The 19,011-nt window shown below is 39.6% G+C and overlaps 2 protein-coding genes across 5 annotated transcripts in view; both read left to right on the top strand.

Annotated features, from left to right (window-relative positions):
- Positions 1 to 2,566: 2,566 nt before the first annotated feature.
- ak4 (adenylate kinase 4) lies at positions 2,567 to 11,150 on the top strand. The gene is made up of 5 exons (XM_068707624.1): positions 2,567 to 3,097; positions 3,920 to 4,039; positions 6,854 to 7,026; positions 8,080 to 8,198; positions 9,160 to 11,150. Exons 1-5 carry the CDS (start codon positions 2,956 to 2,958, stop codon positions 9,284 to 9,286), a joined length of 681 nt encoding a protein of 226 aa, XP_068563725.1. The 5' UTR covers positions 2,567 to 2,955; the 3' UTR covers positions 9,287 to 11,150.
- Positions 11,151 to 12,213: 1,063 nt separating this feature from the next.
- Positions 12,214 to 19,011, top strand: part of dnajc6 (DnaJ (Hsp40) homolog, subfamily C, member 6) — a 38,061-nt gene continuing 31,263 nt past the window's right edge. For 3 of the 4 annotated variants that reach the window (XM_068707621.1, XM_068707620.1, XM_068707619.1), the window contains exon 1: positions 17,112 to 17,810. In XM_068707621.1, the coding sequence (XP_068563722.1) occupies positions 17,588 to 17,810 (223 nt within the window). In that variant the 5' untranslated portion in view covers positions 17,112 to 17,587. Of the gene's footprint in view, positions 12,565 to 17,111; positions 17,811 to 19,011 lie in introns of those variants that run through there. The other variant, XM_068707623.1, reaches the window with a different exon arrangement.

Genomic DNA, 19,011 nt, shown 5'->3' with positions numbered 1-19,011 from the left:
TCACATGTGCACATACATTCATACTTTGCTGTTGTAGACTATTACTGTCTTTAAGTCTTGAGTATGTTTTTGCTATTTGCACAACCATTTAGTCTGTACTGCAAAATGACAGACTATGTAGTCTCTTAGCTATATGTTGAAACATCAACTTATATCTGAAGGGTGGACAGTTAATAATGCAGAACTGTCCACATGCAATTTGAACACTATGGCCTACTGGCTGTGGATATATGATTAAAACAACAATGTGCAGTTCTTGGAAATTGGAGGAGGAAGCTTGCTGCATAGTCTTGCAAATTTGATCATGTTTAGTTATTTGGCTATCTCTTTCCATATGAAAGTATTTGTTTTTTCATTATTTCCATTCTGCTAGTGCACAGAGGGCTCGTTAATGTTTCATCTCATAAAACAACTACTGGTACGTTTTTTTCAAACCGCTTTCCTGCTAGGACTTGGTAGAGACAAACTGCTGTGTATTATTCATACCAACCACAAGGCCGAGTGACGTCAGACTTGTTATGATTCTCCTCGCGGGCTCCGCCCCCCTCGGCGCGAGCAGCGTCTCGAGCAGTCCGGTGGCGTCTCTGGCCTACGTAGCGGCTCCTCCTCCTCGACAGTCCGCCCTCCGCACTTCATGAAAACAACTCCATTAGCCCCGCTGCTCAGGGCACTGGGCACTGGCCAATCCCCCCCCCCCCCCCCCTAATGTCAGAAAAGCAAAGCCACATGTGCAAATAACTAAACATGGCAGCAGACAATCACATAGTCATGGTTGAATGTTCCATTCGTTGACATCAATGACTGTATAACAAGATATCCCGTGAGGAAAGCGCGTCCATATTACATAAACCCTTCAGTAAATAACTGGGTTGTGCCTTCTAACCTACTAACCGTGAAGGTAGCTAATACATATAAATGGCTCCGATACTGCTTGAGAATAAGCACAACATCGATAATTGAAATAAACGCTTGTTGCTGTATTCTACACATAAACAAAAGTTGGCCAAATCTAAACAATGCCGTTATTCGTGTCAGTATATAATAATTCGCATACCTACTTTAATTGGGCTAAATATGCTCTTTAAAAAGCGACTAGGCGAAATATAAGTGCAATGTTCTCTGAATATTGTGCAGCCAAACGTTAACGCCCAGCATTGCATACACACCCCTTTTCTGGGCAAAAACAAACACCATGCTGTAAGAATCAAATATAATCATTTATACTTAATTACATTCAGTCCGCATGAAATGTATAACAAATATTTGGCTCACTTACCTGCAATTTGCCCGTTTGATTCCCCGTGTTTACATGAATATTTTTAATGACGCAGCAAGACCACACAGAGCAACGTGATTGTCGCCATTTTTTGTTGTTATTGAATTCTCCAAAGCCATGTGACAAAAATGATCGTGAAATTAAAAACAGGCTTTCGGGTGTGGAGACAAAAACTACTTTCACGCGGCTAAAGAAGGTTAATCTTCCGAGTTGTTTGTCTGGTGGATTAGTCTAGGTACTCCACTGACTGAAGACTGAAGGCTGTGCGCAATATCTGACAGCTCCGGGACGCTGCCGCTCCCGTATGGCTCGCAACAAGTAGACTTCACTTGATTCCGCCCGTCTGCAAACGTTGCGCGGAATGACAGCGACTCGTGCATTTCTGCGCCAGTCAGCCAGCAGTACAAAACCATGACAAAATAACAACCACATGAACCATAATTAATAATACAAGCTCTGATATGAGAGAACAACAATAACAACAACAACAAGTGGTAAAATCCAAGTCCACTTTACTGAGTAATGGGATATTATGCATGACATTTGGGACTCTGGTAATTTATTTATTGCAGATTTGAGTCTAGAAATGTCCATTTAACATTTTAAATCACTCGAAAAAGCACGGGGATAATTTATATGATCTATTTTCATTGCTAATATCACTATATTCATGCTTCAGGTGACATTAAATTGGCTGACACGCACACGCCCCTTTCTGGCATGTAATAAATTAGTGGCAAATGGCTGCTTGTCTCCATTACAATTTGTAACAAGCTTTAACATGAATAGAAGGTGTGATTATCTGATTTCCCATTTGCAGTAGCAGATCAGACTCCCAAACAGACTGCAAACAGACTGCGAGTTGGTCATCTGTACAGAAAGGCACACATTTACTATACTAAACTTTAGATATGTTGCAGTGAACTGAATTGGCCCTTATTAGTAGCCCATGTATGTTGTATAATAAAGGAAAACATCCTTTTTTCTCTCTTTTTTTTTTTTTACTCATGAGTTAGAAACACGCCTTCTCCTAATTCCTCCTCCTCTTCATTTTTGTTAGATAAATATATATAATTACATTTTTCGTGTGACATTCATTTGCTTGTAAAATGCAATGAGTCACAATTTCCCTCTCTTTGTGGAAACTATGAACTAACTGACTACAGTTGTTGTTATTGTACGTAGCTTGCATATAAAAACTACAGTAACCAGTTTACCCCGCGAAGTTCGTGCGACTCAGTTATCCGCATTTTTTCTGGATGATGTGTGCAGAAAAAAATAGGGCGTTGTGGAGACTCTCTCATTCATTCGCAGAGAAAAGTCTCTGTCAGTAAAGGCGTAGACGGGTGTAGTGTGTCCTTAAGAGAACTGAAAGAAAAAAAGGAAAAGGTCGCTTTGACTTGATCCGAGTCATAGGAGGATAGCCCTAATATGCTCGGAGTGTGGGCTCTGCCGTAAGAACTGCAGACCCAGAGATAAACTGACATTTACATTGGCAAGACACATTTAGAAGCCTGGAGCTTTGGAGCGGTTTGGTCGCCCATGCACGCATTTGATCTGGGGTTTAATTCAGAGGTAATATACTTCCTTCTCTCGCGCACAAAGAAGAAAACATTAACAAACATTAACGTCAGTCCATCCAAGAGGTTTTACATTTGCCGCCTGTGTTCGAGGAAGCAATGGCCAAGTTATTCCGAGCTGCTATCATGGGTCCACCAGGATCAGGGAAAGGAACAATATCCAAGAGGATTGCGCAAAGCTTTGGCCTGCAATATCTGTCCAGCGGCCACTACCTACGAGAGAGCATAGCGGCAAATACAGGTAGGATACATCCGCCCGTGAACAGGAAGAACCAGTCTGCAGGAAAGTCAACGGTTTCTATGCTGCATATGAACATCCATCTCTTAATATTGTAGTTATAAAAAAAAAAAAAGAAAGTGTGATATGCGCATGTTCTGATCTTCAGTTGTTTTCCAGAAGTTAATTTGACATTAAACTTTCCCATTTTAAACTAAGCCATAAAACACGAGACATTTGATTGCAAATGTAATTTTTCTTTATCTGATTTCAATCTAGTGCAAAAGTGTCCCTACCAAGGGTTTTATTACATGTTTCCCCAAACATATCTTTAAACTTCCTCATTATAGCGACCCAACTGGAGTTAATTTAAGCATGTGCCAAGCCCATGTATAAGCCTCCAGATAATCAAATTGGAGTGCAGTGTAGTGCAGGGGCTGAAGTAAAAACATGTGTTCTTGGTTACCATTACTGAAAGTTGTGACTTGCTGGATCTGGTAACTAAGTCTTTTTGCTTTTGAAACAAGTTACAGAATTTATAAACCAGTGAGTTCAATATGTGTATTTGCTTAATGAATCCACAGCAGACCCCATATTTTCAGTGTAATTTTAAACGAGTCATAAGCTCTGCTAGGTTACATGCAGGAATTGTCAGTGAGAGTTTTAACCATTTAGTATCTAGAGGGATAGTTACATTAAAAAGGCTTGCCTAGCGTGTGTGTGTGTTTGTGTGTGTGTGTGGGTGTGTGTGAAATTCAACATGCCCTGTCCTGTCTTTTTACATTTGGAAGCATGGAAGCAGACTTGCATTGACTACTGTATCTGTACCTGTCTGATGTATATCAGAGGCAGGTCTGCTGGTGAGGAGCTATGTAGAAAGAAGCATGCTGGTGCCTGACCATGTGATGACCAAACTGATGCTGCCCAGACTGGAACAGCTGATTGACCACAGCTGGCTGTTGGATGGTATGAAAATGGTGTTTTTGTTTTTATACAATCTGAGTGCATGGTCTGTACTATATTCTACTGATATGGTACACAAACGGTATCTTACAGCAGCCCCCATCCATTGTCTTAGTCATTTGTAGTGATATGAAGGAATATGTTATTCATAGTGCAGCATCATGGCCAGTAGTGGAAACTGCCAGCCACCACTTGAATCTGATTGGCCACTCCAGGTGCCACCCCAAAATCTCCAGACTGATAGCCATGTTTGAGGTCACCAGGCAAGCATTTTCTACACCTCTGCATGCTCAGAAACATGGCTCCCAAAGTGCCATATCCAGTGTGTCTTTGAGTAAGTAAGTGGAAAAATACACTCTATATTATCCTACATCTGTAGGTAATTAGTGCTGGGAGGTACTGAATACAGTACCAGCAGGTCTACAGGCTCTCTACTGTTATTCAACTGACAGTTAAATCACGAGGAACTTCATTCTGAGTGAGCAAACATGTTAATGGACATGTGCACTAAAAGATGAGAAATGTGAATAGTCTTTAGCGATTAGACCATCGTGACGACATATCATTTTTGTGGGTGGTGAAGCTGTAAGAAGAATAGGAAACCCCCTTATGGCGTCTCGACACTGGTGGTGTTGGTGATGAGATGAAGAGAATGCTGAAGATCTGTATGTGATGAAGAGTGAACTTCTGAGGAGCTCAACCTGGAATATGCATGAATGGAGGATAATGGGGCCACAATGATGTTGCCTAAAATGACCACTCACAGCAGCAGAGAGGAGAACAGATTTAAAGTTTGACAGCGGCGACACGATTGACTGATGGAGATTGTGGTAAACAGCCGATTAAGCAGAAGCGGGAGGAGTAGGAGAGAAAGGAAGAGAATTGTGATTGAATGAACATTAAGATTGATTGATTGATTAAGGATTAGCACCAGATTTAAATCAAAGATCAAAGATATATGATTTTTTCCATTAATATCAGGAGGGTCAAGTTCCCTGTGCCGTCCTGGTCTCTATTGCAAGTCTCAATTTATAATTTTCAGTGCCAAGTGACCTTTGTTACAACATTAGTAAGTAAAAAAAAAAACCTGCTCTATTTGGTCATGACCGAAAGAATTAGATCGCGGGTACAAGCGGCCGAAATGGGTTTCCTCAGGAGGGTGGTTGGCATCTCCCTTAGAGATAGGGTGAAAAGTTCGGTCATCCGTGAGGGACTCGGAGTAGAGCCGCTGCTTCTTTGCGTGGAAAGGAGCCAGTTGAGGTGGTTCGGGCATCTGGTAAGGATGCCACCTGGGCGCCTCCCTAGGGAGGTGTTCCAGGCACGACCAGCTGGGAGGAGACCCCGAGGGAGGCCCAGGACCAGGTGGAGGGACTATATCTCCAAACTGGCCTGGGAGCGCCTCGGGATTCCCCAGTCAGAGCTGGCTGATGTGGCCCGGGAAAGGGAAGTTTGGGGTCCCCTGCTGGAGCTGTTGCCCCCGCGACCCGATCCCGGATAAGCGGTTGAAGATGAGATGAGAGATGAGATGAGATGAAAAAACCTGCTTTCTTTATTTGGAGATCAAGTCACTATGAAGTGATAATACATGTAGTGATATTATTGCAATCGACATGTTCATTTCTGTGTATGTGATACATGATAATCTACATTTTTACCGTGCATATACAAAACTAACAGTGCTGATTGTAAATGGCCTCAGAAGTGGGTTACGGTAAGAAGAAAACTTTCTTTCATTAGTATAGAGTAGCAAATGAGATATCCTGAGACGACAAACTCAGCACATCACTATGCTTTTTTCAAGTTAAATATTATCCACATCGCTAAGCGAGATGCCAAACATTGATGAAACAGACTAGTTGGTGTTACACACGTTTAAACCTTGAAACATGATCAGTAAACATATACTTTTTTTGGCATGTGAAAAGGGCAAACAAATCAAGGTCTCACACAGACACACACACAGACACACACACACACACACACAGACACACACACACACACACACACACACACACACACACACACACACACACACACACACACACACTCTCGCACACATGCCTTCATTTATCTCAGATCACAGAGTTGAGATGACAACCCCTTCTTAAAATATACTGTCTCTTTCTCCCTTGTAACCTCTGATTGGTGTTTCCTGTCACTCATTTCTGGGCAGCATTATGCCCTGGTGGTTTGAGAGATTTAGCAGCTCTTAAGGGACCAAACAATGGAACATACAGAGTGATTGCCAGTTTCTGATCTGACATACGGAAGCAATAAACTGAAGACGAGCCTAAATGCATTAATACCAAAACAAAAACAAGAGAGAGAGAAAATGGCCTTAAAACTAATGGACCTTTATTCCAGTAAGCTATACAAGATATTATAGCATGGTGGGCGTTGACATGGCAACCAACAGCAGTAATAAGACATTATATTATGTCTTGTTATTACTGCTGTTGGTTAATCCGGGTCATGTAACTGAAAGCATTGTTTGTTATTTCTAGTTCATTCACGTGTACATGATATTTTTATTCTGTCACTTCTACAGATTATCTCAAAGGAAAGACTGGAAACAGCTTGAGTCCATGTTTACTTGCTATCAGCTAATGATATCTGTATGAAACTGTGAAACGGTTTAGTATGTCATGTAGAGTATGTCTTCTTTATGTTATTGAGTCACAATGTTAATTATAACTTAGAAAATACATTTGAACCATAGTGTTAAATGTAGTTAATTGAAAAATGAATGTCATACTGAACTATTCCTGGTGGACGATGCCTCTCACATTCCTCCTTCTCCCTCTGCTCTCTGTGTAGGTTTTCCCCGCACTTTGTCGCAGGCCCGAGCCATGAACAGTCTGTGCCAGCTGGACCTGGTCATCAGCCTCAACATCCCCTTTGAGACTCTGAGGGAGAGACTGAGTGAACGCTTGATCCATCCAGCCAGTGGCCGAGTCTACAACATGGGCTTCAACCCACCACGAGTGCAGGTCTGAAAAGTCTTAAAATGACAGTAGAGTTACAGTGCTTATAATATTTAGCACAATTTTTTTGTGGCACTTTATTGATTTTCTGGTGGTCAGTTTCCGCCTCTCAATGGACATACTTACAAGAGCATGTGAAACATATACCATAAATATGTACATTTACATGTCCAATATGTCTTGTGTCCAGTAGTTTAGCTTTAAAAATGAAAAACGTAATCTTCATGGATTCTGGAATTTTCAATTAAGATGAAGACGTGATTGTAATTTTAAGAATTTGTATTACTCAGTTTTGTAATAAATCTTGTCCAAGGGGATCTTTAAATAAATTAAAATAAATAGTAAACATAAATTAATTACAGTAAAAATGGAATTCAGTCTTAAGTAGAGTTTTAAAAGAGCACGCTGATATTGCTCGCCTCTCATTCACTGAAAGGCTATTCAAAAGCTTTCGATGCCCTCCGTTTGTTTGGCGTCACTACAGGAAATTAGTCACTATTTTCTTTATGAAACAGAAAACAGAAAATAAAAAAATTAGAAATGGAGGACATTTTATCCAACACAAGAGACATTTGAAACTAAAATCACACACAGATATAGTAGAGTTTCTCTCTCTGTGTTGTCATCTGAACTTCTTCCGGTTCGGCTGCGCTTGCATTTTAATGCATGTGAGCCCATGTGTGCGTGCACCACTGGCTTGCTATTTGCCGCCGCTTTGCAATGCTCTCATACGGCGGTTACAGCTGATAACGCTGTCCTGAACCACAGTGTTGAGGCAATCCCTCAATCACAGATATGCTCGGAATACGAATTTAGTATCTTTAACAATGGCTGGAAAGATCAAGTCAGTGACCGAATTTCATGGCCAATGTTGATGTTGTGTTATTGATATCTTTACAATCTATGAGCTCTAAAAGATACGGATAGAGTAATGGCTCTACATATACAGTATGTCTACATGCAGTGTGATCTTTATTTAACTGAGTTATATTGTCATGAGATTTCACTGGATTTCTTGAGTTTCCCTTTTTTACATTGTTACATGTTTTAACTTGTCAGGGTAAGGATGACATCACTGGGGAGCCACTGATTCAGCATGATGATGACAAACCAGAAGCCCTGATGGCCAGACTGAGACACTACAAAGATGTGGCCAAGCCCGTCATAGACCTGTACAAGTCAGTAAATACTTTCCTTTCTTGGGACATTCTTCACTTAATATTTTTTCTACCGGCAGCCAGTAGCGTTACCTTTTGCTATAAACATATGAAAATCAGAGTGAAACTTTATTTAGATACATAATCCAACAGATAAATGGTCTTTCATTTTTCTAACATTTTCTAACATTTTTCAGCTGAAAAGTTGTGCAGTCACGAGCAATGTTGCACTTCAAAACCATGCATCAAACCCAGATGTCAAACAATAACAAAACATGGAATTCATGAAAGGGATCATGTATTTCTTAGTTTCATTCAGTGCTTTCATTGAGCAGTCAACTCTCAAGCCTCTGCTGTTTTTTTGGTGATAAATAGTTTTTTGTTTTTTATTTAATAAAACCGAAACAATGTATTGTAGAACACTGCCTTTTCATGGATGTGTTAGATGGTTGTCTGAGTTAAATCTGTTTATAATGATTTAACTCTAAATTCAATAGCCTTACTAAAAGTGGAACTCCACCAATTTTAGACATCGTAGTGTGTTTACAGGTCTTGGGGAGTACTGCTGCGTATGTGAAAACAAATTGCATATAGCTTCTTGTGGCTTCAGAAGGTCCTGCACAAAGTCTGATTAATTGCCTCAAGTGATGCCACTAAAGTCAGTGTCAGTTGGAGTTGACGATTTCAAGTTTGAAATTTAAAAGAGTTTGGGGATGTTGAGTTAGAAAAAAGTGATCTTACCAGACCTCTGTAGGCCGCTCCTCATCTGCTTGAGGCCACTTTAGCTGCTAATAGCACACAATGGCAGATGAGTTGCATTGTGGGTAATGTACTACAGGTCCCAGTTTTTGACATGGAAGAAGAATATGTGTAACTGCCTGGCAATGCCACATTCTGCCATTCAATCAATCAATATTTAAATTTGATCTAGATTTCCTTCAAGATGTTTAATTATTCATTTGTTTCTTATTTCTTTGCTCAGGTCACAGGGAATCCTGCACTCATTTTCCGGTACAGATACGGACCGGATTTGGCCTTATATCAACTCCCTCCTCAGTACCAAGATGCACACACAGCCGTCAAATTCTTTCCAAACCCAGACACCCTGACGCGTCTCTGATTGAAAATTGTATTTGTAGTAGATAGGGTGATCTTTCCACATGCGTGCCTGAGTTTTTAGTTTCTTTCTTAGTGAGGTTTAAGGGCACTGATCAAAACTGTAGTCATCAAACATGTTTGTGGTTCAATCGCCAAGTGGTTTTTCAAATTAACGGTTATATGCAAATATTTCTAGAGCTTTATTGATTGTGATGATTTCTGCACTATTATAGTGAAACGTTCAGATCGCAAAATGAATAATTTTTGTAAATCCTGATTTTACACAAGCACTCTGCATCAGGCAACACTTTTGTCTTTTTATCTGCAATTGTTCCAATTCCAACACATACAATTTAAATAATAGCTCATTCAGGGAAGCTGTGGTAAAACTACAGTCTAAAAGAAAAAGTATTTAGAGAAGGAAGGATGCCCTTCATTGTAGCTCTCCAGTACGAATAATTCATCACTACGACACAGGGTAGAATATTAAACCAAAAACTAAAATATTTAGTGTCTCACTCCCACATTCAATGTGTGATACCAAACTCATGTATATTATTATAAACACATGCAACATTCTCTCTGTCAAATATGATTAATTAGACTTTAAATTACACTTTCATAATCAAGTAAATTATCACGTTGTTGCCTCTATGGTTATATTCTATATAGTTTTGGAGTGAAATTACCCAATATGCAATTAACTGAGGAGTTGTTCATCATCACAGCCTTTACTTACAGATTCACCACCGACCTTTGTAACTCTAAATGGATCTCGGACAGACATTATTTGGGTCAAATTTTTGCTAAAAAGTTGTGCAGGCTTGAGTATTGTGTAATATTGTGCATATAATGCCTACAAGTCTGCTTTTCCAAATGCAACAATCCTGCAGACCAGTTTTTAATTGTTTGGCTCAGTGTTTCTATAACATATCCAAAACAAAAACATTGTGCACTGTATAAACAGCTATTCTTTACTTTTGTAATGAAATGCTGAAGAATATTATGCAATCTTCAACTAATAACATGCAGGACAATCTACGAGGCAGGCACTGGACTTGCACAAGATTTTAAAAGCCTTCACAGTAAATCTAAAACACACTCTGGTGGGGATGAAGACCAATGCACAGAATATAGAGTGCCTTCAATGCAGTTACATATCTTTTATATATATACATATATGGTTGCCTAGAGATTTTAATCATCAAAATGTCACTGATTATTGTTCACAAGTGTTTTGCAGTGTTTGTTCAACTTCAAGATAATGCTGAGTAAAGTTGTAATAATAGGTCAATTTTATGATTCAGAAGCATGAATCATATGCAGTATGTAAAGGTCTTATTTTTCTGATTGAATGTATGTATAAATGCATTTGTAAGAGGTATTCTGTTAAAGGTTTGTAATAGTAAACAAATGCAAATAAGCAACATACACATAATCCATCACATGCAAAAATATATTTTTAATCATTTGTCTTATGAGGTCAAACCCGCTTTGTGTCAGTGTTTTTGTTTTCCTTATGGTCTAAAAATAATGGGTGTTGTATGTTGTACAGATTGAAGACCTGTTAGATGGCAGACAAAAGATGCAAATAAAAATGCAATATGTTTGCCTAAATAACAAGAGGATTAGATGTCTGTTGATTAGTGTGGATGGGACAAGTCTGTAGATGGAGGAGTCTCTCTCACAGCATCTGATTTACACTTTGGTTTCATGTTGGGGAGCGCAATATGCCAGTCTGTGTTGTTGAATGAAAGGGTGTGGAGTGAAAGTGTTATGTTGTATGGGACCACACCCCACTGCTGTTGTGTAACACCAGTATTGTGGAATCCACGCTGTCCAAACATTCTCAGAATAATAAAAATATTTTCTCAAGGCTGCCTTTTATGTCTTTGTATGTACTTAACTTGTACTTGTATGTCATTATCTTACTGGAGAATACCAGCTAATTCATTCTTTGGTTGGGTGCAGACAGTTTTCTTCATAGATGCGTTTACGGTCTATTTCTCAGTCTGAACATACTGCAAGCAAGAAGGCAGTGTATGATATGAATGTTAGGCATTATAAAGCTCTTTGTATTTCAGATGTCAAGTTTAAACTAAGGGTACTTTTATAGCTTTAATATCTGGGTAGTCATTAAAATCAATGGTTATGAGAGACTTCTTTCTTTTTTTTCTTTCTTTCCACAACACATAAATACAGGCTTTGCTCCTCCCTTCTTTGCTCCTTGATCTTTTATATCATGTGAGAAAAACAGGAAGCAGCAGGAGGAGGGTGTGCTAACTTGCACTTAACACAAAACCTATGGTGAATATTTATAACACGTATAGGCTACTGAAACACAGACACACATGCATGCGAGTACATAGGAATACTGTCTATATCTCCTACTGTGGTGCCTAATCCTCTCAGACCTGTAAATAAACCCCATGTGCATTAGATCTTGGGCGCAATTTGTGCTCTACTGTCACGGATTACAGCCTCATTTTACTTTAGACAGAGGATGCAGCGCTTTAGTCTGTGCATGCATTGACCATGATGCAGATTTAGATAATCACGTCGTGTGTCCAAACCCTGAAATGCAGCACAGTTGGTGTTGCATTTCAGTTTTTTTTATCGCCTTATGATCGCTGTTGTTATGGGGACCTCTGCTGTTTGACAGTGGTGCTCAGTCGTTTTGTGACCTGATAAAATATATTTAAATTCTATAATCTCTACAACAATCATTTCATTATTGGTGCTCATCACCGGTATTAGTTTTTAGATTACTGCAGTTCATTAGCCTCAAAATATCTCCGGTCTGCAGCACATTCACCAAGCAGAACTCGTACTAAGCAGTCAGCCAGTTTTCTGAGATCCATCCCAGGTTTTACCAGGCTGTATCGCCACACTGGCAGCTCAAGCAAAGCTCGCTGAGCGGCGCAGTTTCCACCGGATAGATTCATGATCAGACATGCACTTCCTCGTCTTACGCTCATCCACATTATTTAAAGATCTACCAATCGCCATCGCCGTACTCTGTTTGATGCTCTTGTGCCAAAATTTGATGATGGTGCCATAACCTAGCTGGTGCTGACTCTGTCAATAACTGGGTAACTGGGAGATACCGGGTAATCCTTGCAGGATAGTGGGTCTCACAGGACGTTTTACGCGTTGACCTTTGACTGGCAGCGAATGACAAATCAAAGGTCGGTGCCTGTGAGCGGAGCCCAGTTTCAAAGCGCATCTCCACCACGGCACAAGACGGTGATCCCGGGAAAGATTGAAATGAAAGAAAGCTCTCTGAAAGGTAATGTCATCTGTTTCTGTTCATTTGATGTGATTGAAAAGACGTGTCTCGTGGCCTACATCTCTAACCAGGCAAAAAAAAGAGGAGAGAGCATCATGCTCCGTGTGTGGATGTTACATAATATCAGGCTACCTCTGGAAATCCACACCACTACCCCCCCCCCCCCCCCCCGTTCTCCGCTCGGTGGACAGAGGTTTTTGCACCAACATGCACTTGTTCCGTTATTAGGTTATTCCGTTTGTTCTCACTTTAAGGGGACATCATTATTTAAAATCACAAACTCACGGCCTCTTTGTGGCGCACACGAGCATCATTAATGACATCAGTTTGGTTATTTTTGGTTCAGCAGGTGTCGATTTTTTTCATAGGCTATGTGTAATGACTCATTTTTTTAAATTTTTTTTCCTGTATGAGAGTCACGGCTGTGCTTACTGTCGCGTTATCCTTTTAATAACAGACTAGATTGAGTTAACGGTGACGGGTTTGCCGCTTTGATATCAGTAGGATTTTTCTGTCGGTGATGACGGTATGGCTAACGACATTTCAGGGACCGGCACCCTGTCCGCAAATCGATTTAAAGAGCATACTTTTTTTTTTTTAACAAAGTCTCCTCGGTATTATGGGTATTTGGACGTCATCGATATCTCTTGTATCTTGATTATCTGTATCAGAATCACCATCTTCATAATTTAGGGGTGGCTCTATATTGCCAGGACAGCTCCACTCTCATCACGTCACATCACCGCGAGCACGTCATGTGAGCAGCTTAACGCAGCTTAGTGTGGTTTCATGCTCTGATCATCGGTCATTTAGTCCCCCTATTCACCTACTAAAAACTCATAATTTTTGTATTTAAATTTGTTTTATTTAAAAAAGTAGAACATTAAAGAGCTTCAGGAATGAGCTTGGAAATAAAGTGTAATTGTGAAGAGCATGTGGGATTCATAATATCATGTAAACGAGTTAGCATATGTTTCTATGTATGTATAATGTAAATGTAAAATCATAAACTTGTGTTTGCCAGAGAGCTTATTTTCTGCAATAATCCCATGGGCTTTCTGTGGAGGGAACCAGTGCAATGCTAACTTCCGGGGTTGGCCTACAAAAATACATCACTACTAAAAGTATCAGACCACACTACTTTATTTTTTTACTACAAGTACAGAATTATTAGCATTCAAATAGACATAAAGTAGCCTATACTCATTATCCAGTATGGCCATTTTCAGAATCTATATGGAACGAATATGGTAGAACTGGATTATAATTATTGATGCACTCATATGAGCATCACTTTATTGTTGCAGCTGGTAAGGTGGAGATCATTTTAATTACTTTTCATACTGCTGGGAAGATTGTGAATTTCCCCCTGAGGTATTAGTAATCTTAATCTAATCAATTAACAATAACTATCAAATAAATCTAGTGGAATAAAAAGTAGGCTACAATATGATTTGTAATGGAGTAGTACAAAGTAGCGGAACATTTAAATACTCCCTTAATGTACAATTACCTCAAAACTGTAAGTACACTTGAGCAAATGTACTGATCAACACAGGATTAGAACTTGGACAATTGCAAGGCAAAGCAGGGCAGCATGGATGTCATTGTTCCTCTATGAAGACAAGTAGCAGCCAGTGCCTCTTTTATGTTTCAGTTTTTAACCACACAGAACAAGAATCCTTGGATTACAAGATTCAAAGTCTCACAGATTCAAGTCCATCGTCTGTCTTGTCAATTGAGTCCTACAGCTGATCCAGCAGATTCCTGGATTCTACTTTAACTGTGAAGGGGATAATCATTAATCCTCAATGTATCCTTGAGAGTGATGGTAAAAGCCAATGAGGAGATACGAGGCCACAGTCAGTATCACAGCAATGTCGTAAAACAGCTGAAATGTCACTGAGCATTGCATCTGAAGGCTTTTTAAGAATTCTTATAAGAGGTATGTAAATGAATGCCTCAACTGGAATCATTACTCAAAATCCAAAGAGCATGAGAAGCAGATTTGTGACAGGTCATTGAAAACCTGTCTACACTACAGGTCACTTATGCAGGCGCTGTACCAGCTTTATTGGTGGTATTTACTTATTGTAAGGATTACAGGTACTAGAACCAAAAGCACAACTCAGAGACAAAATACAAGTAAAGTTCTTTTACTTAGTTCAGGCAGGGTCAAAACCGGGAGGTCCGTCAAACAGGCAAACGAATCCAATAAGGGGCAGGCAAAATCCAAGGTCGAATAACAGGCAGACAGGGTCGGAACAGACTGATCAGGAACAATATCTAAGGTACGCTGGAGAGCTTGGCAATAGCACACAAGACAATCTGGCAGGGAGCAAGTGCAAGTGAGGGGACCTAAATAGTGAGGGCTAATGAGGGAATGGGCTGCAGGTGAGATGGGGTGTGGAGGACCAGGTGAGGGGAATGAGAGGTGATTGGGTGTGAATGGTAGGATCTGAAATGACAGGACAGTAAACAAGCAGACAAGATGAAAACAAACTAATATGAAGGGGAATTTGTGACACTTATTGTTGTGAGCTCGTTGCCCATTTGCAATGGTTGCCCCACACACATATGGGTTGAACTGGAATACAATGCCTCTAAATGTTGTTAGTACATTTGGAAAAAGAGACATGAGTCGTTTGATAAATGCCAAAATATAACTCTATTAGTTTTTATATGCAAAGTCTGTAATGCTGCACAAGTTGGAAGATACATGTTTTTAAATATTTTCTGTCGGGGCTGTATTATTCTTATTCATGATTTCTGCTGATTATTTTTTCAATTAATTCATATTTTCAGTTTTTCTGACCAACAGTCTAAAACCCAAAGATATTTAGTTTACTATGATATATGACAAAGATAAGCAACACATCTTCACATTTCAAAAGCTGTAATAGGGATTATTTGGCTATTTTGCTTGAAAAATGACTGAAATTATTTATTTATTAAATTTTCTGTCTATGGACCAAACAATGAATTGTTTCAGCTCTATTTAGGTTTTTGATTGGGTTTGGACTTGCCTTTGTGTGTAAACCTTTGCTTGCGGCAGAAATTGTGACATCCTTACTACACTTGCTGTATTCTAAAAAGTCACACACATATAAGGACATCAAGGGGTAAACATTGGTTGGCACAGTTAAGGACAGGAAGCTCCATGGCAACAATGCGAGCAGCAGCACTTCGTGTCCGGTGATGGTGGGGGTATCTTTCCTCCCTTTTGGACATTCCGTTCCTGCTGTGCTTTGAGCTCCCGTCTGCTCTCCTAAAAGAGTTTCCCAGGCTTATGTCCTCTTTTCAGAAACATACAGGGTTTCCGTTGCCAGGGGACAAGGCCAAGGAAGGAAGCATGCCATCAGTGGTCAATGTTCTGTCCTTGATAGATCCAGGGTCATTGCACCAAAAATTGGGGCATGAAAGACAAATTTAGAGCTAAAATTACAAATCTTTTGGCTTTTAATTATATTTAAAAGAACCTATTAATATTCAGCAGCTATTAGTCGAGTACTGAGAAAAAATTCCCCTTGATGTAGAGAGAATTTCATTTTTCTTACAAAGCATGGTGCTGTTGTCTGTATTCAACTCCTCTCATTTGATCTTTTATTATGACAAGGCCAGGGGTACTTGTTCCTCTTCAGCAAAGGACCCAAATAAGAAATTAGCTCATTTATGGGCCCAGACTCACACTTTTTACCAAATGCTCCTTATTTATACCAAAGAAAACAGGTAAACTAAAGATTTCTTTTATTTCTTTTAAATTTCTCCCTGAGGACTTCTGTTTTTCTGGATGACACTGATATTTTTACTTTTTAGTATGCTTTAAACCATTAAGAATTCATGTGTCTTGTATTTAAGTAGAGCAGTTACTTGGGCAGCTATTTTGATATCCGATAAATCATTTGAGTCACTTTTAAAGCTAAAACTTCAAATATTTGCTGGTACCAGTCAGTCGTTTCTGCTTGTCTCTGTATTATATCAGTGTAAATTGAATATCGTTTTTGAGATGCATAGATAAAATGAGAAATTTAAAGACCTGAACTCTGGGGACATTGTGATGGCCATTATTTTATAACATTTCAATTAATCAAGAAAACAGCTTAATTGGAAGATCAATTGGTAGTGCAAATAATTGTCAACGCCTAGGGTTTACACACGATATTGCTATATGGGATATAGGACTCATAATTATCTTGAGGCCTTTAAAGCTATTCAAGGAAAATCCACCCAGAATAGGAATGGTTCACAACATGTTATGACATCACGTGAAATCTTGGCTTCACGACCAAAGTGAATACTATTATTATAAGGATTTAATGTGTGAACTATTTTATTGTGTGTTTATATTGCTATCATTATGATATTCCCAAAACATACTGATGGGGAATTATAGTGTGTTATGGAGCTCAATTTGTTAATGATATCCCAATGTATTTTTATAGGGCCTTCTTTTTGTATTTTCTTGACATTAAAAATGTCCTGTATGGAAAAAGAAGCCTATAGGCGTATACTCACAGCTACTGATTTCAGTATGTGAATAATAGATGCTGCAATAACATGAGAGGATTGTGAGTTGGGGTGGACTACAGCGACAGCAAGCAGCAGCAACAGAAGTGTAGTAAAATGCGGTGCTGCTGAGAAAAGAGGAAGCGAAGAGAGCGAGAGAGCGAAAGAGGGGGGGAGAGAGAAAGGGAGAGAGAGAGAGAGAGAGAGAGAGAGAGAGAGAGAGAGAGAGAGAGAGAGAGAGAGAGAGAGAGAAAAAGAGAGAGAGAGAGAGAGAGAGAGAGAGAGAGAGAGAGAGAGAGAGAGAGACCGGCAAAATATTTCTCTCCCCAGAAAACAGGAGAAAAGAGGGTCGTACTCTCCTGCTCGGACATGTGGTGCACCCAGCAGCACCAGTTGTAGCAGCAGCAGCGGCGGCGGCGGCGACTGTGGCGGTGGTGGCGGTGACGGCGCGGCGTAGCCTACGTCTTTAGAGCTTCTTTTGTCTTTAATTTTTTTCCTTTTCTTGTGTGCTTCGGTAATGAGCTTGCTGGGGGCCTACAAGAAAAAGACTAGTTACGATGGCTATGAATCTTTGCAGTTGGTCGATAGCGGCGGAGATAGCTTCAGTGTCGGCAGAGGGAGCAGCAGCAGCAGCAGCAGCGGCAGCGGCAGCGCCACACTCACAGGATCCATAGCGGCCACCCTCGGACCGAAGGCGGGCCCGCTGAGAGAGGAGGACTGCAGTACCATGGACAGCTCAGGTAAGAGTCCTCGCCGCCTCCGGGAACGTGGATGGGGATTGTACGCTGACGTGGAGTGCGCTTGGGTAACGTGATGACTTTTACGCAGTATTAACGTGGCCTGTAACTGTCCTGGTGTAAGGGTTTAGCAGTGGGCAACACAAAGGCTAACAACAGTGAAAGTATATAGATGCTATGCACCTCCTGGAACCCCCTCCAGGGCTCATAGTGGCTCCCAGACCCAACCTCAATGGCTAGAATGGCCTATTGTATGCTGAACAGATTAAGACATGCCCCTGTGCCATTGGTTTTGTGTAACATTTCTAAAATCGTCTGCATTTTATGTGTTGTTCTTACATGAAGTGCAAACCAGTCCTGGACATCTCATAAGGTGACCAGTACCAATTTATTTAACATGCAGTTCAGACTAGATCTAGATGTATGTCTTAGATGTAAAAGTCTTTAAATGAATGCTCATATATATATCTATCTATATCTATATCTATATCTATATATATATATATATATATATATATATATATATATATCTATATTTTAATCTACACATGTTTATTAGCACATACGTAATACTATATTCTAGTGTCCATAATGTATCAAAATAGATAAAATATGAAAGCATATACAAACTAATTTTTCAGCCAAAGGTCAGTATTATATATCATGATAACCACATTTCATAGCCTATTTACTTTTTCATATGGGCTTTACATTTGAAATTGTATATCAATAACTGTACTAGTAATCTCATATGTCAGCAGATAAGACAATAAAAGAGAATATATCCTGCTTCAGTTTTAGTCAGAGGAAGCACACAATACTCTCAGTTCAGAAGTTTAGTCAACTGGTCACGTATGATGGATTATAAACCCAATGTATCCAATTAAAACTAAAATCATTTATCATTTATCTCATGGTAAATCACCTACACGGCTGATTGAATTCAGTTATAATAGCTCATTTGTTTTGACACATCATTCCACAATGAGATCAATTATTTCATCTGTAAAAAAACCTCTTCAGAAGAATAAAGTCACTATTGCTATTTAGACCATTGCTATATTGATACTACAACTGTTATAACTACTATTCGCTAGTTAGTTTGTATTTATGTGTCATGCTAAACACTAGAGGCTCATCTATAAGGGGATTACAAGATGCCACTATTTATCAAACATAAATAATTTAATAAATCATCATCACC

Source organism: Cebidichthys violaceus, unplaced genomic scaffold, assembly GCF_023349555.1.
Source record: "Cebidichthys violaceus isolate CVI_PGR_0920_01 unplaced genomic scaffold, fCebVio1.0.p SCAF_13, whole genome shotgun sequence".
Lineage (NCBI taxonomy): Eukaryota > Metazoa > Chordata > Actinopteri > Perciformes > Stichaeidae > Cebidichthys > Cebidichthys violaceus.
This window is presented reverse-complemented; position numbering and strand designations above follow the sequence as displayed.

Coding starts and splice junctions, on each gene's coding strand:
- ak4 (XM_068707624.1), top strand. CDS start 2,956: ATGGCCAAGTTATTCCGAGCTGCTATCATGGGTCCACCAGGATCAGGG. Junction 3,098..3,919: donor GAGCATAGCGGCAAATACAG/GTAGGATACATC, acceptor GATGTATATCAG/AGGCAGGTCTGCTGGTGAGG. Junction 7,027..8,079: donor TCAACCCACCACGAGTGCAG/GTCTGAAAAGTC, acceptor TTAACTTGTCAG/GGTAAGGATGACATCACTGG.